At 45.4% G+C, this 26,688-nt stretch overlaps 1 protein-coding gene across 1 annotated transcript in view; it reads right to left on the bottom strand.

Moving 5' to 3' along the window:
- Nucleotides 1-21,987, bottom strand: part of CFAP92 (cilia and flagella associated protein 92 (putative)) — a gene marked incomplete at both ends in the record, with an annotated part of 168,816 nt that extends 146,829 nt beyond the window's left edge. Inside the window, 3 exons of the mRNA XM_079714075.1 lie at nt 16,346-16,550; nt 17,175-17,365; nt 21,657-21,987. Coding sequence (XP_079570201.1) covers nt 16,346-16,550; nt 17,175-17,365; nt 21,657-21,987 — 727 coding nt within the window. The remainder of the gene's footprint in view (nt 1-16,345; nt 16,551-17,174; nt 17,366-21,656) is intronic.
- Nucleotides 21,988-26,688: the final 4,701 nt, after the last annotated feature.

The following is a 26,688-nucleotide window of genomic DNA, read 5'->3' as shown; positions in this document are numbered from 1 at the left end:
ACCAAAGTTCTAGAATCAGCTCTCCCCCTCCTGCAGGGAAAGCGCCTTAACCTTCCTGAGCCTCGACAACCCCGTCTGTCAAATGGGGGCAGCACCTGCCTCCTAAGGGCATCGAGAAGAGTCAGTGGGCAAAGGCACATAAGATGCTCAGCTCAGCACCCAGCTTAGATCAAGAAGAAAAAGGAAATGATAAGACACATAAGTGTGGGTAACTAAAACCATGAACTATAGGTTCTGTGACAGAGAGACCAATGGAACAGACCATTGCGGGCAAGCCCAGAAATAGAGCCACACACATAGGGAGACTTCACAGAGGCCAGAGGTGGCATTTCAAATCAGTGGGAAAAGACGGACCAGTCGATCAATGATACTGACTACCCATCTGGAGGCAAATGAAATTATAGGGCACCTCATGCCGTATGCAAAATGAGTTGCAGACTGAAGGTGGAAAACAAAAACTTCAAAATCATTAGCAGAACACTTGGGAGACTAGACTGCCATCTGTTTGAGGAAGGGTCTCTTAAGTGTTACCAAAGTACAAACTGGATGGGAAGAGGTGAATACCCAGGGTACACAACAAGACACCCTACATGAATGGAAAGGGTAAGATACAGACCCCAGCCTGTGATGTTGACAGTGTGTGAAACTATGCAGAGTTATTCAAAAGACCTTAAAAAAAAGGCTTGGGGATCAACAAGAAAAAAAATTTAAACACAACAGAACGACATAAGTGAAGAAATGGGAATAGGCAAATGACCCAAGTGCTGACCAGATAAGCATTCTAGATACTCTCAATCCCAATAATCAGGAACTGGGCCCCTGACTATGCAAGGGTGATGTGGAGAAGCGGGAATTCTCGGGGCTGCTGTCAGGAGGGAAAAGAAGTACAACCGGGACCCTAAACCAGCAGCATACCCTGAGTGGTCACAGCGCATTTCCTACACCCGTGACCCCGCTGAGCATGCACCCTACACCCTCCGACGCGTGCGCTAGAGCCCTGCGCAAGGACGGCTGCTGTCACAGCACTGGTAACAGCAGGAAACTGGTGACTATTCAAACATCCCTCAGCGGGGTCTGTAGGGATGAAGGGGGCACTACCCGACAGGGCACTTTACAGGAGGTAGAAGGAGGGGTTGGACTGAGATGTACTGACCCCAATAAATCTCAGAAATAAAGTCGAGAGAAAGAGGAAGCTGCTGTTAAATACGCATGCGTGAAGACATTTCTGTAACTCACGAAACCAAAAATCACTACAATGTTGTGTGAACATGTGAGAAAGAGGGGAGCGGGGGGGTTACACCGATTTCTAGGCGAGGGTGGCTGTACGCTTCTCAAAAGCATGGGAAGCCAAGAGCGTGTAAATTGTATCTGTAGCCTCTTATTTTTAAAAAAAAAAACAGAAAAGAAAGAAAGAAAGAAAAGAAAAAAGGAACAAGAAAGAAATAAAGGAAATATGGCAAAATATTAATACCTAAATTGTGGGTACATTGTTGTACATTTTTCTGTGTACTTTTCTCTACTTCAAAAAAAAAGCATGGCTTGAAAACCTCATTAAAATGCTTAAAGGACATTAAAAAGCACTGAGGCTGTTTAACCTGGAAAGAGAAAACTCGGAAGGAGTTGCAAGGTGTTCCTAGTCTTTTAGGACCTGAGAAACAGGACTGACATAACTCTCCTACATCTCCCACGGCCAGTGAGGAGCCTGACTCCAGAAGCTTCAGGGTTGGACTAGAACCAGGAAAAGCAGATTGACTGAAGGTTAAGGAAATGATTTGCAGCAGTTACAGCTCAACGAATGGGAAACAGGAAGCAAGTGCCCCGGCTCTAGAATTTTCCACCTCATACTGGAAACACAACCGCTTGCTGAAACACTGCTGAGGAGATCCAGGCCAAGAATGAGGAGGTAGATTCAGGGACCTGAGGGTCCTTGCTGGGAGTCAGACACTCAGATCACATGCTTTCAGGAGTGCCATTCCCCTCATTCCACCGTAAGAAGCAAATGGCTTCTCATCTTCCAAAGAGAGTCTCTCCACCCTGGCACATCCCACATACCCACCCTACACAGCATCTATCACACAGAAGTGTAATTATTTATCTGGAAGTCTCTGGTCAATATTAGAGATTTTCATGTTTCCCATACACACAACACCATGGACCAGGAGCACGGAAATATTGGTTGAGTGGGAAAGGATGGGATGGGATGGGACGGGCTGGGATGGATGGATGGATGGACAGACGGATGAGGTGAGATGGACCGGGTAAGTCAAAATTGCATGTAGTAGTTTTCACTTTGGAATAATATTTGAATCTTATTGAAGTATCCTGATTTTGAAATATTTCATAATTGTTTTCCAGGTCTAGTTATACTGTAAATTTCCAAAGTCCCATCCTAACTTACTTTGAAATTTTTGCTTTTCCAACAAGTTTGTTAAGCTGTTAAATGATGGCCTCTCAATTAACTCCTCCATCTCCGTCGTGGTTGCCCCTCCCAAAGAAATAACTGGTCTTGAAGTACCACATCTAGAAAATTCACAAAGAGAAAAATAAATGAAAGTGAGAAAAATCAGGGACCAGATCTAAGAATCTATTTACTGGACTGCATGTAAGCAGATTTTTAAAAATATAACACTGCATTCCTCTAACCCAGTGCTTCCCAAATTTCAACATGCATATGAATCACTGAATAAAATGCACATTGTGGCTCAGCAAGCCTGGAGTGGCCCTGAGATGCCCATTTCTAACAAGCTTGCAGTCATGCTGAGGCTGCCAGTCTGCAGACAAACTTGCATTATCATTATTGATGGAAAAAATAATATATTTTATAAAAAGCAACTGAAACTCTAAAATATTCAGGAATTCTTTTACAGGAATTATCCACAAAAACTACAGGAAGCAAAAAAAATCAACCCTATTAAAAGTCATAAAGGAGGGCTTCCCTGGTGGCGCAGTGGTTGAGAGTCTGCCTGCCGATGCAGGGGACACGGGTTCGTGCCCCTGTCCGGGAAGATCCCACATGCCACGGAGCGGCTGGGCCCATGAGCCATGGCCGCTGAGCCTGCGCGTCCAGAGCCTGTGCTCCTCAACAGGAGAGGCCACAACAGTGAGAGGCCCACATACCGCAAAAAAAAAAAAACAAAGTCATAAAGGAGGAGCTGAATTAGGTGAAAAGATACACCATGATCATGGATGGGAGAACTTCGAAATGTAAAAATGTCAATTCACTACACTGAGAAAACCATAATTCAAAAAGAGTCATGTACCAGTCCCTCCAATCAGGAAATCTGCACAAGCCTCTTAGATAGCCTGATCCACCAGAGGGCTGACAGCAGAAGCAAGAAGAACTACAATCCTGCAGCCTGTGGAACAAAAACCACATTCACAGAAAGACAGACAAGATGAAAAGGCAGAGGGCTATGTACCACATGAAGGAACAAGATAAAACCCCCAAAAAACAACTAAATGCAGTGGAGATAGGCAACCTTTCAGAAAAAGAATTCAGAATCATGATACTGAAAATGATCCAGGACATCAGAAAAAGGATGGAGGAAAAGATCGAGAAGATGCAAGAAATGTTTAACAAAGACCTAGAAGCATTAAAGAACAAACAAACAGAGATGAACAATACAATAACTGAAATGAAAACTACACTAGAAGGAATCAATAGCAGAATAATTGAGGCAGAAGAACGGAGAAGTGACCTGGAAGACAGAATGGTGGAATTCACTGCTGCAAAACAGAATAAAGAAAAAAGAATGAAAAGAAATGGAGACAGCCTAGGAGACCTCTGGGACAACATTAAACGCAACAACATTCGCATTATAAGAGTCCCAGAAGGAGGAGAGAGAGAGAAAGGACCAGAGAAAATATTTGAAGAGATTATAGTCGAAAACTTCCCTAACATGGGAAAGGAAATAGTCACCCAAGTACAGGAAGCACAGACGGTCCCATACAGGATAAACCCAAGGAGAAACATGCTGACACACATAGTAATCAAATTGGCAAAAATTAAAGACAAAGAAAAATTACTGAAAGCAGAAAGGGAAAAACAACAAATAACATACAAGGGAACTCCCACAAGGTTAACAACTGATTTCTCAGCAGAAACTCTAACAAGCCAGAAGGGAGTGGCATGATATACTTAAAGTGATGAAAGGGAAGAACCTACAACCAAGATTACTCTACCCGGCAAGGATCTCATTCAGATTCGAGGGAGAAATCAAAAGCTTTACAGACAAGCAAAAGCTCAGAGAATTCAGCACCACCAAACCACCTCTACAACAAATGCTAAAGGAACTTCTCTAAGTAGGAAACACAAGAGAAGGAAAGGACCTACAAAAACAAACCCAAAAACAATTAAGAAAATGGTCATAGGAACATACATATTGATAATTACCTTAAACGTGAATGGATTAAATGCTCCAACCAAAATACACATGCTTGATGAATGGATACAAAAACAAGACCCATATATATGCTGTCTGCAAGAGACCCACTTCAGACCTAGGGACACATACAGACTGAAAGTGAGGGGATGGAAAAAGATATTCCATGCAAATGGAAATCAAAAGAAAGTACACTCATATCAGATAAAATAGACTTTAAAATAAAGAATGTTACAAGAGAAAAGGAAGGACACTACATAATGATCAAGGAATCAATCCAAGAAGAAGATATAACAGTTAAAAACATATATGCACCCAACATAGGAGCACCTCAATACATAAGGCAACTGCTAACAGCTATAAAAGAGGAAATCGACAGTAACACAATAATAGTGGGGGACTTTAACATCTCACTTACACCAATGGACAGATCATCCAAAATGAAAATAAATAAGGAAACACAAGCTTTAAATGACACAATAGACCAGACAGATTTAATTGATATTTATAGGACGTTCCATTCAGAAACAGCAGATTACACTTTCTTCTCAAGTGCGCACAGAACATTCTCCAGGATAGATCACATCTTGGGTCACAAATCCAGCCTCAGGAAATTTAAGAAAACTGACATCATATCAAGCATCTTTTCTGACCACAACGTTATGAGATTAGAAATGAGTTACAGGGAAAAGTATGTAAAAAACACAAAGACGTGGAGGCTAAACAATACGTTACTAAGTAACCAAGAGATCACTGAGGAAATCAAAGATGAAATCAAAAAATACCTAGAGACAAATGACAATAAAAACATGACGATCCAAAACCTATGGGATGCAGTAAAAGCAGTTCCAAGAGGGATGTTTATATCTATACAACCCTACCTCAAGAAACAAGAAAAATCTCAAATAAACAATCTAAACTTACACCTAAAGAACCTAGAAAAAGAAGAACAAACAAAACCCAAAATTAGCAGAAGGAAATAAATCATAAAGATCAGAGCAGAAATAAATGAAATAGAAACAAAGAAAACAATTGCAAAGATCAATAAAACTAAAAGCTGGTTCTTTGAGAAGATAAACAAAATTGATAAACCATTAGCCAGACTCATCAAGAGGGAGAGGACTCAAATCATTACAATTAGAAATGAAAAAGAAGTTACAACAGACACCACAGAAATACAAAGCATCCTAAGAGACTACTGCAAGCAACTCTATAAACTGGACAACCTGGAAGAAATGGACAAATTCTTAGAAAGGGGTAACTTTCCAAGACTGAACCAGGAATAAATAGAAAATATGAACAGACCAATCACAAGTAATGCAATTGAAACTGTGATTAAAAATCTTCCAACATGGGCTTCCCTGGTGGCACAGTGGTTGAGATTCTGCCTGCTAATGCAGGGGGCACAGGTTCAAGCCTTGGTTTGGGAGGATCCCACATGCCACGGAGCAACTAGGCCCGTGAGCCACAACTAATGAGCCTGCTCGTCTGGAGCCTGTGCTCCACAACAAGAGAGGCCGTGATAGTGAGAGTCCCGTGCTCTGCAATGAAGAGTGGCCCCCGCTTGCCACAACTAGAGAAAGCCCTCACACAGAAACGAAGACCCAACACAGCAAAGATAAATAAATTAATTAATAAACTCCTGCCCCCAACATCTTAAAAAAAAATCTGCCAACAAACAAAAGTCCAGTACCAGATGGCTTCACAGGTGAATTCTATCAAACATTCAGAGAAGAGCTAACACCCATGCTTCTCAATCTCTTCCAAAAAATTACGGAGGAAGAAATACTCCCAAACTCATTCTATGAGGCCACCATCACCCTGATATCAAAACCAGACAAAGATACTACAAAACAAGAAAATTACAAACCAATATCACTGATGAATATAGATGCAAAAATCCTCAACAAAATACTAGCAAACAGAATCCAACAACGCATTAAAAGGATCATACACCATGATCAAGTGGGATTTATCTCAGGGATGCAAGGATTCTTTAATATACGCAAATCAATCAATGTGATACACCATATTAATAAATTGAAGAATAAAAACCAAATGATCATCTCAATAGATGCAGAAAAAGCTTTTGACAAAATTCAACACCCATTTATGATAAAAAAAACTCTCCAGAAAGTGGGCATAGAAGGAGCTTACATCAACATAATAAAGGCCGTATATGACAAACCCACAGCAAACATCATTCTCAATGGTGAAAAACTGAAAGCATTTCCTCTAAGATCAGGAACAAGACAAGGATGTCCACTCTCACCACTATTATTCAACATAGTTTTGGAAGTCCTAGCCACGGCAATCAGAGAAGAAAAAGAAATAAAAGGAATACAAATTGCAAAAGAAAAACTGTCACTGCTTGCAGATGACATGATACTATACATAGAGAATCCTAAAAATGCCACCAGAAAACTACTAGAGCTAATCAATGAATCTGGTAAAGTTGTAGGATACAAAATTAATGCAAAGAAATCTCTTGCATTCCTATACACTAATGATGAAAAATCTGAAAGAGAAATTATGGAAACAGTCCCATTTACCATTGCAACTAAAAGAATAAAATACCTAGGAATAAACCTACCTAGGGAGACAAAAGACCTGTATGCAGAAAACTATAAGACACTGATGAAAGAAATTAAAGATGATACCAACAGATGGAGAGATATACCATGTTTTTGGATTGGAAGAATCAATATTGTGAAAATGACTATACTACCCAAAGCAATCTACAGATTCAATGCAATCCCTATCAAATTACCAATGGCATTTTTATGGAATTAGAACAAATCATCTTAAAATTTGTATGGAGACACAAAAGACCCCAAATAGCCAAAGCAGTCTTGAGGGAAAAATACGGAGCTGGAGGAATCAGACTCCCTGACTTCAGACTATATTACAAAGCAACAGTAATCAAGACAATATGGTACTGGCACAAAAACAGAAACATAGATCAATGGAACAAGATAGAAAGCCCAGAGATAAACCCACACACCTATGGTCAACTAATCTATGACAAAGGAGGCAAGGATATACAATGGAGAAAAGACAGTCTCTTCAATAAGTGGTGCTGGGAAAACTGGACAGCTCCATGTAAAAGAATGAAATTAGAACACTCCCTAACACCAAACACAAAAATAAACTTAAAATGGATTCGAGGGCTTCCCCGGTGGCGCAGTGGTTGAGAGTCCGCCTGCCGATGCAGGGGACGCGGGTTCATGTCCCGGTCCGGGAAGATCCCACGTGCTGCGGAGTGGCTGGGCCCGTGAGTCATGGCCGCTGAGCCTGCAAGTCCGAAGCCTGTGCTCCGCAACGGGAGAGGCCACAACAGTGAGACGCCCGCGTACCACCAAAACAAACAAACAAAAAAAATGGATTCGAGACCTAAATGTAAGACCAGACGTTATAAAACTCTTAGAGGAAAACATAGGAAGAACACTCTTTGACATAAATCGCAGCAAGATCTTTTTTGATCCACCTCCTAGAGTAATGGAAATAAAAACAAAAATAAACAAATGGGACCTAATGAAACTTCAAAGCTTTTGCACAGCAAAGGAAACTACAAACAAAACGAAAAGACAACCCTCAGAATGGGAAAAAATATTTGCAAACAAATCAATGGACAAAGGATTAATCTCCAAAATATATAAACAGCTCATTCAGCTCAATATCAAAGAAACAAACAACCCAATCCAGAAATGGGCAGAAGACCTAAACAGACATTTCTCCAAAGGAGACATACAGATGGCCGAGAAGCACATGAAAAGCTGCTCAACATCACTAATTATTAGAGAAATGCAAATCAAAACTACAATGAGGTATCAACTCACACCAGTTAGAATGGGCATCATCAGAAAATGTACAAACAACAAATGCTGGAGAGGGTGTGGAGAAAAGGGAACCCTCTTGCACTGTTGGTGGGAATGTAAATTGATACAGCCACTATGGAGAACAGTATGGAGGTTCCTTAAAAAACTAAAAATAGGGGGCTTCCCTGGTGGCACAGTGGTTGGGAGTCCGTCTGCCAATGCAGGGGACACGGGTTCGTGCCCCGGTCCGGGAAGATCCCACATGCCGCGGAGCGGCTGGGCCCGTGAGCCATGGCCGCTGAGCCTGCGCGTCTGGAGCCTGTGCTCCGCAACGGGAGAGGCCACGACAGTGAGAGGCCCGCATAGCGCAAAAAAAAAAAAAAAAACAAAAAAAAAAAAACTAAAAATAGAATTACCATATGATCCAGCAATTCCACTACTGGGCAGATACCCATAGAAAACCATAATTGAAAAAGACCCATGCACCGCAATGTTCACTGCAGCACTGTTTACAATAGCCAGGTCATGGAAGCAACCTAAATGCCCATCGACAGATGAATGGATAAAGAAGATGTGGTACATATATACAATGGAATATTACTCAGCCATAAAAAGGAATGAAATTGAGTCATTTGTTGAGACGTGGATGGATCTAAAGACTATCATACAGAATGAAGTAAGTCTGAAAGCGAGAAACAAATATCGTATGTTAACGCAAGTATGTGGAACCTAGAAAAATGGTACAGATGAACCGGTTTGCAGGGCAGAAGTTGAGACACAGATGTAGAGAACAAACGTATGGACACCAAGGGGGGAAAACCGCGGTGGGGTGGGGATGGTGGTGTGCTGAATTGGGCGATTGGGATTGACATGTATACACTGATGTGTATAAAATTGATGACTAATAAGAACCTGCAGTATAAAAAAACAAATAAAGCAACTAATACTAAACTTTCTTTGGGTTATTTGTATGGAAATATGTTAATATAAATGTTTCAGACATAACATGAAATTTCTAAAAATCTTATATGTTCTGGTATAATGTTATAAGTCATAATTCTAGTTATTACTTTAAAGTGTATATCTCAGAAATAACTAAATTTCCTTCTCAATTGCATTATTACGAACTTTCATTAAATCTTTAACCGTGGTCATTTTTAAGTCTTTTGTCATTTACAGACAGTTCTGGGTGTACTCTGATGCTTTTGCAAAAATGTTCCTATAAAAAGGTTTCATCTTCAAGGAATTCATGGAAAAGACTCTGACAAGTACAGGTTTCTGGTAACTGACTATACTGCTGAACTGAATGAATAAGCATTTTCAGAACTCTAATGGAAAACTGATGAATTCATAAAAGTGCTAACAAAAGATCAAGATAAAAAAATTAATTATATGGGACTGAGTGAACTGATGATGATTATAATTTTTGTGACTTTCTGTTTGAATAAAAGAAAATCCCCCCCAAAAATAAAAAAGATACATGCACCCCAATGTTCATTGAAGCACAATGTACAATAGCCAGGTCATGGAAGCAACCTAAATGCCCATAGACAGATGAATGGATAAAGAAGATGTGGTACATACATACAATGGAATATTACTCAACCATACAAAGGAACGAAATTGGGTCATTTTTTGAGACATGGATGGATCTAGAGATTGTCATACAGAGTGAAGTAAGTCAGAAAGAGAAAAACAAATATCGTATATTAACGTGTATATGTGGAACCTAGAAAAATGGTACAGATGAACCGGTTTGCAGGGCAGAAATTGAGACACAGATGTAGAGAACAAACATATGGACACCAATGGAGGAAAGCGGCGGGGGGTGGGGGGTGGTGTGCTGAACTGGACGATTGGGGTTGACATGTATACACTGATGTGTATAAAACTGATGACTAATAAGAACCTGCTTAATAAAAAAATAAAATAGGGCTTCCCTGGTGGCGCAGTGGTTGAGAGTCCACCTGCCGATGCAGGGGACACGGGTTCGTGTCCCAGTCTGGGAGGATCCCACATGCCGTGGAGTGGCTGGGCCCATGAGCCATGGCCACTGAGCCTGTGCGTCCAGAGCCTGTGCTCCACAACGGGAGAGGCCACAACAGTAAGAGGCCCGCGTACCACAAAATAAATAAATAAATAAAATAAAATAAAATTCAAAATTTTTTAAATATCTGTTGTTGATGATAATAATACTGTTGGATTATTATCACTGTCCACACAGACATAAAAAAAAAAAACACAAAAAGAGTCACGTACCACAATGTTCATCACAGCACTATTTACAATAGCCAGGACATGGAAGCAACCTAGGTGTCCATCGACAGATGAATGGATGAAGAGGATGTGGCACACATATACAATGGAATATTACTCAGCCATAAAAAGAAACGAAATTGAGTTATTTGTAATGAGGTGGATGGACCTGGAGTCTGTCATACAGAGTGAAGCGAGTCGGAAAGAGAAAAACAAATACCGTATGCTAACACATATATATGGAATCTAAAAAAAAAATGTTTATGAAGAACCCAGGGGCAGGACGGGAATAAAGACACAGACCTACTGGAGAATGGACTTGAGGACACGGGGAGGGGGAAGGGTAAGCTGTGACAAAGCCAGAGAGTGGCATGGACATATATACACTACCAAACGTAAAATAGATAGCTAGTGGGAAGCAGCCACATTGCACAGGGAGATCAGCTCAGTGCTTTGTGACCACCTAGAGGGGTGGGATAGGGAGGGTGGGAGGGAGGGAGACGCAAGAGGGAAGAGATATGGGGATATATGTATATGTATAGCTGATTCACTTTGTTATAAAGCAGAAACTAACACACCATTGTAAAGCAATTATATTCCAATAAAGATGTTAAAATATATATATATATATATATATATATATATATATATATATATATATATATATATATATTCTTGGGGGGAAAAAGTCCATTCTCTCCAAATTAATCTGTAAATTCCTGCAAAAAAATTTTTTAATCGACACTTTAAAACATGTTCTGAGTCACGTTGCTGTACAGAAGAAATTAACACAACATTGTAAATCAACTATAATTCAATAAAATTTTCGAAAAAACTGACATGTTCTCTGGTTCTTCCCATCCTATCCCGTCAAGCCACCAGCTGGACCTCCATTCTCCCTGACTCCCCACGGCATCTGAGAAGCCTCCTTCGCTGGACCCTCATTAGGCTACAGGAGGCCCCAAGAGCAACCGCACTCCCAACAGGAAAGGCTGTGGACTCAGTCATCTGAAGGTGTGGGTTGGGATCCTAGCATTACCAACACTCTCAAGATGACCAAGAATTCTACTTTTATAACTTTGTAAAAATCACGTAACCTCTCAGTCACTTTATGGAGAAAATGGAGATGGTAATACCACCCCACAGAGTGATAATGCTGATGATTAAATGCGATACAGTAACGCACACAAAAGCATGGTGCCCAATGCACAACACACACTCAAAGGCACAGCATGCCTCTCTCTCCGTTCCGTTCATCTCAGCTGGACTGCGTGAGATCGAACATAACTGAAGTTACCAAAAATCGTCATGACGCTGGGTGAGAATCTGTGGGGAAAGTACAAGAGGGGGTTCCACTCCCACACCCCAAAATAACACAGGGCCATCCTTACTGTACTGTGTCAAGATCTTCCATCCTGAGCAGCTCTTCATCGTCCTCGGTGGTCTTGGGAAGAGTTGCCTTTTCTGCTGGGTGAGAAGCCAGTAATATTAGCCAGCGTCTCGAAACTTCCTGTTCTATACGATTTCATTAAGGCACATGCAATGCCAGCCCCATGGGGAACAGTCCCCAAGCATTCAGTAAAAAGGCCTGTCAATAATACGTGAGTAATGAATGAATACACAGAATAACTATGGTTACTTTGGACAAATGGAGGCAAGAGAAGGCCTCTAGGTCCTTATCTAACCCCCCAGAGAACAAAAAAGAAGAGAAGTCTATCATCTGTCCAACTGTCCACTTCAGCACCGTAGAGAATACTGAACATCCTCCCCCCAAGATTCCTAAGTTCCCACCAACAGGGAATAGTTAAGCACATTACAGTGCCGCCAGCAGAGGAAATATTACAAAGTCACCACAGATGAAGTTTACGGAAAGTTCTTAAGGAAACAGGACAGTGCATGTGATGGAGTAATCTCAGAACAGAAAATTATGTGTCCAGAATAACTTCATCCATGTAAAAAAAAATCTTAGCACAAAAACAAAAGAGTTGCCGTAATATGAAAACCAAACTATTACGTTTGTTCCTGGTGACAGCACGATAGATTGTTTTATAACATGTTACGGAAAAACCCGAGCGAACTTTTTGGCCAACCCAGCATATTCACTGAATATTCTAAAAAACAAACAAAAAAAGATGTACCTAACTTCTACGGCTAGGAAAGGGTTGTTTTTTTTTTTTTGGTAAGTCACAAAAATGAAAGAGCAAGAATCCACGATGAAAGAGTCGCACAGGGAGAGCCGCGCCTGCTTCGGAGGGTGAAGAGGCACAGCGCAGCCACGGCACACGCGGGGCGGACGCCAGTGCACACGCGCCACTCCAGCTACGCCAACCAACCACCTTCCCTGCTGGGGTCTCCACTCACCATGTCCAGACCTTAAGCATTTTCTTGCTTTTTCTGGCTTCCCTGGTGTGTGGTCCTGATGCAGCTTCTCTTTGACGTGAATGCCCTGTTCAGACAATCTTCTCTGACTTAAAACCAAATGTTTCACCTCCTCTAGAATGCAGGAGAAGAAAGCATCATGGATTCAATCAGAAATACACACTGATACCCACGCTGTGACAATCACTCTCCTGGTGCTGGACCAATAAGGGAGGCAAGGCCGCTGCCCTCCTGGAGCTGCTGCCCGGGGAGCTGCTTCAAAACACCAGGAAATGCAAACCTCAACTGGCAATGGCTTCTCCCAAACTAGGTCACTAAGCACTCGGTATCTGTTGTTGCATTTGATGTTCACGCTGCACTCTAAGAAAGGCATCACCACCTTCCCATTTTATTGACGATTAAGTCACTCTCCTGTGGTCAGAGAGCTGATCCTTTACCAAAGTGAGGACAATCCCCAGCAAGGGTGACACCCCTCCGTGTCTTTCACGTCCATCAGTGTGGGGCTTTGCACGCACACAGCAGCAGCCAACAAAGAGAATGACAAATGCCGTATGATATCACTTGTATGTGGAATCTAAAATATGACACAAATGAACCTGTCTATGAAACAGAAACAGACTCACAGACACAGAGAACAGACTGGTGGTTGCCAAGGGGCAGACGGTTGGGGGAGGGAAGGATTGGGAGTTTAGGGTTAGCAGATGTAAGCTATCATATATAGAATGGATAACAACAAGGCCCTACTGTATAGCACAGGGAACTATAGTCAATATCCTGTGATAAACCATAATGGAAAAGAATATTTTTAAAATGAAAAATGTATACACAAATAACTGAATCACTTTAGTGTACAGCAGTCAACATTGTAAATCAACTATACTTCAATTTTTAAAAATTGATTAAAGAAAGCTCCTCCAGGGCTTCCCTGGTGGCGCAGTGGTTGAGAGTCCGCCTGCCGATGCAGGGGACACGGGTTCATGCCCTAGTCCGGGAGGATCCCACATGCCACGGAGCGGCTGGGCCCGTGAGCCATGGCCGCTGAGCCTGCGCGTCCGGAGCCTGTGCTCCGCAACGGGAGAGGCCACAACAGTGAGAAGCCCACATACCGCAAAAAAAAAAAAAGCTCCTCCAAAATAATAAAAAAAAGAAGATAACTTCTTAAGTGGAAAAAGGCAGGACTTAAGACAGTATGTACACTGGATCCGTCTTTGTTAAAATTTTGTACCCAGTTGTAAAATGCACAGGAAAATGTTAGCAATGGCTGTCTCTGCTCAGACATCATATGATTTTAATTTTTTCTCCTTTTGGCTAATCTACTTCTAAATTGTTTTGCAAAGTGAATACACACTTATATTTTTAACGGAAAAAAATTAGTTAACTTAAGAGGCAGTGATGCCAGGCGTGGGACAGGGTTCAAGGAGGAGCAGTAGCCCCAACGACGCTCACAGCAAAAGGCCCATGGGCCCTCACTGAAGGGCCCATGACACCCGTCCTCCTCCCTTTCCCAGCCGGCTGATTCCATTTACCCTTCCAAACTTGTCTCCATGGCCCCTTCTCCAGGAAGTCCTCCTGGTACACCCACCCTGGCACCTCTGCTCCAGGGTAAGCCCACTGCCAGGCAGATGTTTACCAGAAGTTTGGGCTCGGCAGCTCTGGGGCAGGCCCTGGAATCTGCATTGAGGCTGCACTCCAAGTGCGTCCAATGAAGGTGGTTTAGAGCCCACGCTCTGAGGACACGGGTCTTTCCTTTGGTCCAAGTGAGAAAAGAGAACTTGAATCCCATTTTCTCACCCAGGACTAGTAGTTTAGAGGCAAATAAGTGATTTTCAGCCACGGGCGATTTTGTACCTGCGGACAATGTCTGAAGAAATTTCTAGTTGTCACAGCTGGGAGGCTAGTCCTGGCGTCTAGTGGGTAGAGGTCAGGGACGCTGCTAACAGTCCTCCAGAGCCCAGGACGGCCCCTGCAACAAGGAACAATCCCACCCAAGATGCCAACACTGCCGAGGGTAAGAAACCCGGGATAGCAATGAAAGATTAAAACTCGGAAGCCTCAAGCCCCCAGGGTCAGGAAGGCTCTTTGAGGAGGGTAGGCTGGAAACCGGAGAAGAAACTTTCCAGTCACGCAAAACTGGGTTCTGATTCTGGTGCTGCCTCTCGCTACAAGCAAGTCCAGGCCTACTTTGCTCATGGAAAGTGGGGAGGGTTGTACTTGTCTGGAAGCCGTGATCAGCAGCCGTAACAGCACCTCATTCCACCCATTCTCTGAAGCACGTCGACTTTACCTTCTAATATCTCTGAAAACTGGGATGTATCTTACAAGAATGCCACTCCATATTTTAAGTGGCAGCATTTTATTATAGTTTTAAAATTCCCTCTACAGGGGCTTCCCTGGTGGCACAGTGGTTGAGAATCTGCCTGCTAATGCAGGGGACACAGGTTCGAGCCCTGGTATGGGAGGATCCCACATGCCGCGGAGTAACTGGGCCCGTGAGCCACAACTACTGAGCCTGCGCGTCTGCAGCTTATGCTCCCCCACAAGAGAGGCCGCGATAGTGAGAGGCCCGTGCACCGCGATGAAGAGCGGCCCCCGCTTGCCACAACTAGAGAAAGCCCTCGCACAGAAACGAAGACCCAACACAGCAAAAATAAATAAATTAATTAATAAACTCCTACCCCCAACATCTTCTAAAAAAAAATTCCCTCTACACAATGCAATCCTCCTTATTGCGGGGGGAGGGGGCGCACTCCCACCACCCTGCCCCCAGGCATCTGGCCAGATGAAGTAGGTGCCCAAGGTCACCATTAGCTCAGGATGGAGACAGGGTTCAATTCAGCTGCGTGACTTCAACCTAGGCCTCTGTCCTTTGAATGGAGTTTGAAAGGAGACTTTCTGGCACTGATACAATCTTTACACGAGGAAGAGTCTGAAGGGCCTAATGGAAACAGGGCTGTGGGACTTCTGAGTTTTCTCTTTCGTTTCTCAATAGCCTCTAATCTTTTTGTTTAGGAAGCACATCAGCCTCATCCTGGGACACAGGCTGGTGGTGAGTGCCCACCTCAGCACTGCCCGGAGTGGTGGCTGACGGGCGGCACACAGACTTGGGGCGCCCTTCCCATCGCCGCACGTGTCCTGGAGGGAGGGGGTGTCACTGCACCGACAGAAACCAGTGTGGACCCCAAGAAAACCAGATGCACCAAACGAGGAGATGCTGGCTGGCTTTTCTGCTGTTACCGGTGAGAAGCCACATGCCTCCAGAAACATTTCAAATCAAACATTAATGCCTGACTGGGGCTTTCTTGGTGGTGCAGCAGTTGAGAGCCCACCTGCCGATGCAGGGGACACGGGTTCATGCCCCGGTCCGGGAAGATCCCACATGCCGTGGAGAGGCTGGGCCCGTGAGCCATGGCCGCTGGGCCTGCACGTGCGGAGCCTGTGCTCCGCAACGGGAGAGGCCACAACAGTGAGAGGCCCGCGTACCACAAAAAAAAACATTAATGACTGACTTACCAAAAGATCCTGCATCTTCCAGAAACCCAGAAGGTTTTAATCGATAATGCTTGGCTTTTTTCGAAACCTTGTCCTTGGTGTCCCAGAGCCTCAAGGTGATTTTGTGAAAATTTATTTTCTTTAGTAACTCTTTTGTTATGTTGATGTTAAAACTTTGGGCCCACGACACCCAGACCTTGTCCCCTTCTTGCCATGGCCTGATGGTCTGTGTAAAAGGACAAGAGACTCTCAGTGTTGAAAGCTCAGAGGCCAAGATCTGACTGCTGCCACGATGTGGCAGGCCCTGCCTTCTGCTTGTCTGTCTGTGCATCCCACTCCCTCCTGGCTCCCAACTCACATAGGGAATCAGGAAATGGGTGCCACAGACAGGGGCCTGCACGCCTCTGGGTTGCTCAGAAAAATAAAGTAAAAGCAATTCCCTGCAAAGAGTGTCCCTCCCAGGGACTCCCCATCCTGACTCAGAGCCCTGCCCCAGGCGGGAGTGTGCGTGTGTGTGCGGGTGGCAGGTGTTCACACACACGTACTCATGTGTACGCACAGAAAGAAATAACACGAGCTGCCAAAACTTTTGAAACACCAAAGAAATTATTAGGTAAAAATACCTTCACAGAAAATCATAGAGCTGCTATCAATATTATTAGGTTCATGCAGATTCCCATTCAGTAGGCCTAGAGTGGCAACCGAGATCCTACATTTCTAGCAAGTTCCAGGGAAAGTGAGCATCCTTTGTGGCTCTTGCTATTTCTTGTGGGTATCAGACTATATGCAAGGCCACACACACACACACACACACACACACACACACAAACACACACACACACACATTCACCTTTATTCCTGAATCCAGGAACACTTTGGCCAAGGCTGGAAACACCACCACATCGACCTTTTTAGGCTCCCCATCATCAGGCAGGAGGAAGTATTCGATGTGGTAGTAATGGCGAACCTTTGCAATAGGTTTGTCCATTTTAGGCTGTCTCCTGTATTTTTCAACCAAACTTGAACATTTTCCTTCGTGACCTAGAAGACACAGATGTAATGAGACTTGTTCTAACCTCACTTGGGAAAGCAGACCCATCTCCACGATTCCCTGGAACCAAGAAGAGCCCAAGGCTGGAGGAGGTGCCGTGTGCAGACTCCCCACTGCTGCCCACTTGGAGTTAAGATGCATGTCCGGTCCTCCCAGCCACCAGAGGAGCAGCCCCAGGGCTGGAAGCCAGTGTGTGGAATTAAAGCGCGTGACTCCAAGGTGAGCATCTCCTTAAATTTTTTTACTGTAGGCACTTACCTGCCTGCCCCTAGTCTCGACAGTAAGAGGAAGGTTAAAAAAACCCAAAAAAAACCCCATCAATACAGGGTAGGATAAATTAGACACATATGATGGAATACTATATAGGTGTTTAAAACAAATGACAACAAAGTAAAACCAGGTCTGCTCATATCCTGGAAGATATCTAAGAGGTGCCATCAAATTTTTAAAGAGCAAGTTGTAGAACAGGATACATAGGATCTCATTTCTCTTAAGTAAACAACTTACATAAACATTCATAAATTAATTCATAACTATTTATGTATTGAATGAAAAAACATTGAAGCTAGAATTTTATATCTAGCCAAAGATAGATCCTTCGAAGGTACTGGCGTCATAAAAATACTCTCAGGCAAGGTCTCATAAGTTGAGCTGCACAGCAATCTATTTTGTAAACGCCTTTGGAATAAGTGCCAAACTAAGAAAAACAAATCTAGGAGATGCTGCAAGAGATGTGAGGATTAAAGGTAATCAAATAAGCACCAGTTTTCTTTTGGGTGGTGTTTGCAGATGTCTTTTTCCAGACTCTTTTGCTTGATATCAACTGACCAAAGATAAAAAGCACCATTATGGATAGAGGAGGTCACACACAATGACCAAAAATTCAATTCGCCAGGAAGATAGGTCAATTCTAAAACATGGTATACACCCAACCAAATAGCCTCCAAAATATCTGAAGCAACCATCAACAGAACTAAAAGGAAAAGTTGAAATTAATCATCATGGGGAGATATTTCAGGCAGAACAACAAAAAAAGACATATCAAAAAATGGAGTACTTCTTGATATATCTAGGAACACACCTACCTAAGGAGGCAAAAGACCTGTACTCCAAAAACTATAAGACACTGATGAAATAAATCAAAGACGTCACAAACAGATGGAAAGATATACCACATGTTCTTGGATTGGAAGAGTCAATACTGTTAAAATGACCATAATATCTAAGGCAATCTACAGATTCAACACAATCCCTATCAAATTGTCAATGGCATTTTTCACAGAACTAGAACAAAAAAATTTTTAATTTGTATGGAAACACAAAAGACCCTGAAATCTTGAGAAAGAATGGAGCTGGAGGAATCATGCTCCCTGACTTCAGACTATACAACAAAGCTACAGTGATCAAAAGAGTATGGTACTGGCATAAAAACAGACACAGAGATTAACGGAACAGGATAGAAAGCCCAGAAACAAACCCATGCATTTATGGTCAATTAATCTATGACAAAGGAGGCAAGAATATACATTGGAGATAAGACAGTCTCTTCAATAAGTGGTAAGTGGTGCTGGAAAAACTGGACAGCTACGTGTAAAAGAATGAACTTAGAACATTCTCTAACACAAAAACAAACTCAAAGTGGATTAAAGAGCTACACGTAAGACAGGATACTATAAAACTCCTAGAGGAAAACAGAGGCAGAACACTCTTTGACATAAATCGCAGCAATATTTTTTTGGATCCGTCTTCTAGAGTGATGGAAATAAAAACAAAAATAAACAAATGGGACCTAATTCAGCTTAAAAGCCTTTACACAGCAAATGAAACCATAAACAAAATGAAAAGAAAACCTAAGGTCTGGGAGCAAATATTTGCAAATGATGATACTAACAAGGGATTAATTTCCAAAATTTACAAACAGCTCATGCAGCTCAATATCAAAAAAACAAACAACGCAATGAAAAAATGGGCAGAAGACATAAGTAGACATTTCTCCAAGAAGACATATAGTTGGCCAGCAAGCACAGGAAAAGATGCTCAATGTCACTCATTATTCGAGAAATGAAAAACTGAAACTACAATGAGGCATCACCTCACACCAGTCAGAATGGCCATCATTAAAAATCCACAAACAGGGGCTTCCCTGGTGGTGCAGTGGTTGAGAGTCCGCCTGCCGATGCAGGGGACATGGGTTCGTGCCCCAGTCCGGGAAGATCCCACATGTCATGGAGAGGCTGGGCCCATGAGCCATGGCCGCTTAGCCTGTGTGTCCGGAGCCTGTGCTCCACAAGGGGAGAGGCCACAACAGTGAGAGGCCCACATACCGCAAAAAAAAAAAGAAAAAAAGAAAATCCACAAACAGGGCTTCCCTGGTGGCACAGTGGTCGAGAGTCCACCTGCCGATGCAGGGGACACAGGTTCGTGCCCCGGTCCAGGAAGATCCCACATGCCACGGAGCGGCTGGGCCCGTGAGCCATGGCCACTGAGCCTGCGTGTCCGGAGCCTGTGCTCCGCAATGGGAGAGGCCACAATAGTGAGAGGTCCGCATACAGCAAAAAAAAAAAAAAAATCCACAAACAGTAAATGCTGGAGAGGGTGTGGAGAAAAGGGAACCCTCCTACACTGTTGGTGGGAATGTAAATTGGTGCAGCCACTGTGGAGAACAGTATGGAGGTTCATTAAAAAACTAAAAATAGAGTTACCATATGATCCTGCAATCCCATTCCTGGGCATAGATCTTGAGAAAACTCTAATTCAAAAAGATACATGCACCTCAGTGTTCATAGCAGCACTGTATACAATAGCCAAGACATGGAAGCAACCTAAATGTCCATTGACAGAAGAATGGATAAAGAAGATGTGGTATATATACACAATGGAATATTACTCAGCCATGAAAAGAATGAAATAATGCCATTTGCAGAAACATGGATGGACCTAGAGATGATCACATTAAGTGAAATAACTCAGACAAAGACAAATATTATATGATATCACTTAGATGCAGAACCTAAAAAAATGAAACAAATGAACTTATTTACAAAACAGAATTAGACTCACAGACATAGAAAACAAACTTATGGTTACCAAAAGGGATAGTAGGGGAGGGGAGATAAATTAGGAGGTTGGGATTAACATATACACACCACTATATATAAAATTGATAAACAACAAAGACCTACTGTATAGCACAGGGAACTATACTCCATATCTTGTAATAACCTACAATGGAAAAAAATCTGAAAAAGAACATATATGACTGAATCACTTTGCTGTACACTTGAAACTAAGACAACGTTGTAAATTAACTATATTTCATTTAAAAAGCTGATATTAAAAAAAAAGATAGTCTAGGGCTTCCCTGGTGGCGCAGTGGTTGAGAGTCCGCCTGCCGATGCAGGGGACACAGGTTCGTGCCCCGGTCCAGGAAGATCCCACATGCCGCGGAGCAGCTGGGCCCGTGAGCCATGGCCGCTGAGCCTGCGCGTCCGGAGCTTGTGCTCCGCAACGGGAGAGGCCACAACAGTGAGAGACCCGCGTACCACAAAAAAAAAAAAAAAAAAAAAAAAGATAGTCTACCTTAAAAAAAGTGGAGTACTTTTCTCTGCCCTTAATCTTGGGGTTCAACCATGTGCCTTGCTTTGGCCAATAAAATGTCTGCAGGTGGGAGGTGTCCAAAGACCTGAAGAGTGCTGGGGTGACTGGGCTTGCCCTCTTTTGTGCCCTGCCTTTCCATGACAGGGATGCGTCTGGGTTGCCCACACATCCGAGAGGAGGATGAGAGAGACGGAAGCAAGGCAGAGCTACTGCAGGAAGCCCAGCCTAGATCAGCTGGCCCGCTCACCCAGGCATTTCTGTTTGAAGCCAATGAAATGGGGAGTTGTTTGCATTTGTTACACAGCGTTTTTTGGCAGTAGCTGATTACCTCTGCACTCAGAGATTGTGATCCAATAATCTGAGAGTCTGTATTTAAACAAGGAATTAGATGATGCACAACCAGCTTATGGGGGAAAAAATGCCTTCACCTCTCCGTCATTTCTTTATCTGCAAAAAGCAGAAATAACATCACCTGCTTCTTGGGGTTTTGAGAGGACTGAGTCTGTGAAGTCCATACAACTGTTCCTTGCCTGGACCACAGTGGGCCCTAAAGTGGCAGTTTCTTTCCTGACCTCTGCTCCTGTCACTGGCCACCCTACTTAGGGAGCCAGCAGAGGGAGCACAGGTGCCCTACACTTCTGGGAGAGGGTCACTGGTACACTCCCTCTCTGCTGTCACACTTACCTGCAGTCACTGGGAAGGCCAGAGAGATGATGAACTTGCAGGGGACGATGCGGGGCACGTCCGAGTCGAAGGTGCTGGCAGGCCCTTCTGAGGACTCGCCGCTGCACTGGTGGCCGGTGGCCGACTCCTGGGCCCAGGCCCTAACCTTCAGGTTCTCCTCCACTTCACACTCGCTCCCGGACTGGTAAAAGCTGCCCATGGAGGACACGGCCGCCATGCGCGCCTGGTCCTCATCCTCCCACCCACAGGCGCGCAGCCACATGCCGCAGGGCGGCCCACGCGGCCGGCACTCCCGGCTGGAAGGAAATAAAGGCACTGCCGTCACCACCATTGCTCCCAGGAGGGAAGCCCTGCCTGCCCCCTCCTCCCCCCGTGCCTTGCCCTGTTCCGGGCTGACCAGCCAAGGCCTCAGACACTGCCTGGCACACAGCGGGCACTCAACAACGATTATTAGATGAACCTCAGAGAATGGTGCCGTCAGTAATCGTGATAATCAGCAAAGCCAGCGTCTCCAAATTGAGTCCCGTCCTCCCGGCCCCAGCTGTTCCTCCTTTCACGATCAGAGTTAATCATTCAGCACGGCTGGAATGCCGGCTCCAGGTGAGTGCAATTCCCCAAGAACCACAAGGGAGGGGGTGGGGGTGAGGGCCTCGGGTTAGCTGTGCCAAAGCACAATATGACCTTGGTTTGGGGACAGCACGCGCAAGAGCCCGGTGAGGCCAAGGAGGGCGAGGACCCCGAGGCAAGACCCGACCGAGCACTGAGTACTGGGCTCAGGGCACAAGCGCCCTCCATGGACGCCGCGCGCCAGCAGACGCTAAGAAGGGGCTGCGCAGCTGGAGCGGGGGCCGGGGCGGATGGGGGGGTACCTGCGGCACCTATGAGCGGACGCGCTGGGAAGCCGCGTGGGCTCAGACGACGGCGTCGGTCAGCTCGCACAGCAGCTGCACAGCCCCCTCAGCGAGGAGGCTCAGAGGACCTGGTCTGTCCATCCGCGCAGGGAGGCCCGCAGGAGCCGCCTCGCCGCTATATTTGGCTGCGGTTGCTAGGAGACGCGCGTGGCCACAGCCCCGGGGCGGGGCTCCTCTCCTGGGGGCGGGGCTCCTCTCCTGGGGGCGGGGCTTCCCGCCTCAGCCGCTGGTCCCAGGCCAGGTGCCCAGACAAGGTCCGGCAGAGAGGTGTATACAAATGCAGAACCAGCTGCCTTCATGCCTTCAGTTATTCGCTTATCCACTCAGTCTTTTTTTTTTTTTGGATGTGGTACTTTTTTTTTTGCGGTACGCGGGCCTCTCACTGTTGTGGCCTCTCCCGTTGCGGAGCACAGGCTCCGGACACGCAGGCTCAGCGGCCATGGCTCACGGGCCCAGCCGCTCCGCGGCATGTGGGACCCTCCCGGACCGGGGCACGAACCCGTGTCCCCTGCATCAGCAGGCGGACTCTCAACCACTGTGCCACCAGGGAAGCCCATGGATGTGGACCATTTTTTAAGTCTTTATTGAATGTTTTACAATACTGCTTTTTATGTTTTGGTTTTTTGTGTTTTTTGTGGGTTTTTTGGCCGTGAGGCACGTGCCATCTTAGCTCCCCGACCAGGGATCGAACCCGCACCCCCTTCATTGGAAGGCGAAGTCTTAACCACTGGACCGCCAGGGAAGCCCCCATTCAGTCTTTAAGGAATTCCTGCTCTGAACGTGAGCACCTATCATGCGCCTGAGCCTTACCTGCAGTACAGGGGAGAGGCATTGCCAGCTCCCCACTACAGCTCCACCAGCGGCCCCCTCCTGTTCTTTGATGAAGGCAAAGGAAGCACTGGGCTCTGCAAACTCAGATGACCTGACCCCACCCCACCCCCCATCCCTCTCTGGCATAGACTCTCTGCTTCTGTCACTGACGTCCTTCAAATATCATGAGAATTCTTTGTAGTCATCATGAGCCCCAAACTCAGCGATGAGGAAAACGAGGCTTAGAGAGGTGAAGCGATTTGCCTGAGGTCACACAGGTATATATATGGCAGCACTGGATCGAAAGCCAGACTATCTGACGGACACCCTGCCCCCCACCCCTAGGGGTCTGAGAGACCCCTAGCTGCTGCTCCCGATGTAGAAGACCACAGACCACCAAAGGGGCTGCAGCGGAGGGACACATCGCAGAAGCGACTGCCCGGAGGGGTTGGGGCAGGCTTCACGGAAGAGGTGACAAAAGCCAAACTGTGGGGTCTGCCAGGCGAGGAAAGCAAGAGAAGCCATTCCAGGCAGAGAACACAGCATATGCAAAGGCCAAGCGGAGTGAAAACGCGTGGCAAGTTCAGGGAAGGGATGATGAGGCTGGAGTGGCACGGAGGGCCCCACTACCAAGCCCCTGGGCAGTAGTTTGTTCAAGCGAATGGGTGTGGAATCTCCACACACACTTCGCTGTTGCAGAAACTGAGGCTCTGACCTGAGACACAACCTACCCATGGCCAAAGAGCAAAACTGTGGACGCAAGCCCCCTGCCTCCCAGTGCCCACCTCCCTAGGCCGTCCCCAGGGGCTGGGGACAGTAGTCCAGTATTCCAGAATACTGCCCACTGACGGGGGCCCTCGGACATTCCTCAGGTTCGATCAGTCTAAAAAACTGAACCTTAAGAACAGCTGTGAGGGGAAGTCTCCAAATGGCAGTGAGGTCCCCTGGGGAGAAGGACTCAAGTTTCACCACTGAGTGCCATGACACCCTGTCCAGCAGCCTGCAGACTACCGTCCATAAGCAAGGAAGTACTAAAAAGACACACCCAGGGTTGCAAGGGGAAAAGGTTACTAGGATACACCAGCTCCCAAAAGACCCCATTAACAAGAGCTGGTCAGTGACACCACCCTCCCTGGGACAAGACAGCAGGCCTCCTGCCCGTGAGGTGCCACCTGCTGCCTAAGGCTGGTTTTGCTCCAAAGGGTCCTCGATCACCTTGTTACCAAGGGCAGCAGCCAATCTCCCCAGCATCTCCTGTGGGGCGGCCCTGAACTCAGCCTTGAGAGGTCCTAGACCAAAGAGCCTTGGTCCTGGATGTGCATGAGAATCACCCAGGATCATGTCAAATCTTCAATCCTGAGGCTTCACTCCAGACCTGTGGAATTGATTCTACAGAGGTGGGGCTTAGGGACCAGTGACAGGTTGTATTTTCCAAACACCTCAATAGATTCCCTCCCACCCTCTCTTCTTACTGTGTGATGTCAACACTCTGCACATCCTGTGGTGGGTCTAGTCCCCTCCCCCTTGAATCCACACAGAACTTTTGGACCACCTCAGCCAACAGAGTAGGGTGGAAGTGACACTAGGTGACATCTGAAGCCAGGTCATACAAATTCCATGTGCTTCTGCCTTGTTCTTTGGGGCGCTCACTCTAGGAACCCAGCACCATGTTGTGAGGAGACCCAAGCAGCCTCATGGAAAGGCCACGTGTAGATGCTCTGGCCAGCAGCCGTCAGGGTTCCCAGCCAACTACCAGCCTCACTGCCCAAAATGTGAGAGCCAGACCTCAGGTGATTCCAGCCCCCAGCCTTTGAGTCACCTGGCTGACACCATGTGTAGCAGAAACCAGCTGTCCCCATCAAGCCCTCTGCAAATTGCAGATTTATCAGCAAAGTAAGTTACTGTTGTCCTAACCCACTAAATTTGGGGATTATTTGTTGTGCAATAATAAGTAACTGGAACAGAATGCTTGTTTATTAAAGTCACCTCCACCAAGATCCCATTGCACAGCCAAGATCTGGAACCACTTCCCTGAGGGAGGTAGTGTCCAGGTCAAGAGCCAGGGAATCATGGGATGGAATGAGGGCAAAGGTGTGCCACCTGAGACTCAGGCATGAGGGGTGGGTCTACAACCTCCCCTCAGCAAAGACAGCTTCAGGGCTGGCAAAGTCAAAGGAAAGGAAAGGGGTTATTTGTTTCAATTTTCTATTGCTGCATAACAAACCACCCCAAAAACTTAGTGGATAAGACAACAGTCACTAGCTATTTCTCACAGTTCTATGGGTCAGCTGGGCGGTTCTTCACCGGTGGCCCCCGGGCTCACTCACTGGGTTATACTCATGTGGAGGGTCGACAGGGCCGGAAGGTCCAAGCTGGCCTGGCCCACATGTCTGGAGGTTGGTGCCATTGTCTAGGGCACCTGACTTCCTCTCCACATGGCCGCTCATCCTCCACCAGGCAGCAGTGGCTTCCTCAGATGGGATTCTCAGGGCAGGGTTCCAAGAGGGCCAAGGTAGAAGCTGCAAGGCCTCTTGAGACCTAAGCTTAGAACTAGCATGGCGTCACTTCCGCCATAGTCCATTGACCAGAGCAAGTCACAGGGGCCAGCCCAGACTCCAGGGGGTGAGGAATAGGACAGGAGGAAGGGCAAAGTCACATTGCAAAGGGGCACCCCGTGGAGTGCAGCAATCTGAGGGCGATCTGTCCCTGCTTCCTTCTTCCTCCAGGGCAGTGGAGCCAAAGCTCCCACGGCACCCAGAGAGCTTTCTGAAGTTATCACAAGACTCTGGCAGCTGGAAGCATACATCCATCTTCTTCTTGCCATCCCTCTCCGAAGCGAAGCACCCCCCCACCTCATAACAACTTTACTGAGGTGTATTTTATATCATATGGTGCACCCATTTCAAGTGTATAATTCAATGATTTTTAGTAACTTCACCAAGTGGTGAAATCATCACCATAAATAAGTTTTAGAACATTTTCACCTCCCTAATAAGATCCTTCGTGCACAAGTTTCACCCAAAAGTACTATAATTAATTAAAATTAATCTCTGTTCCCACCCCAAGCTCTAGACAACCATTAATCTACTTTCTGTCTCTAAAAACGTGTTTTCTGAACATTTCCTATAAATGGAGCCATAAATCCATTCTGTCTATCCAGCCATCAGTTCATGGACATTAAGGTTGGACATTTAGACATTTATGAAGAATGCTGCTGAGAACATTCACATGAGGGTCTCTGTGCGGACAGATGCTTTCGTTTCTCTTGAGTAGAGGCATCTAGCGGTGGGAGAGCTGGGTCACGTAGTATG

This window comes from Hyperoodon ampullatus (genome assembly GCF_949752795.1).
Source record: "Hyperoodon ampullatus genome assembly, chromosome: 10".
In the NCBI taxonomy this organism is placed as follows: Eukaryota; Metazoa; Chordata; class Mammalia; order Artiodactyla; family Ziphiidae; genus Hyperoodon; species Hyperoodon ampullatus.
This window is presented reverse-complemented; position numbering and strand designations above follow the sequence as displayed.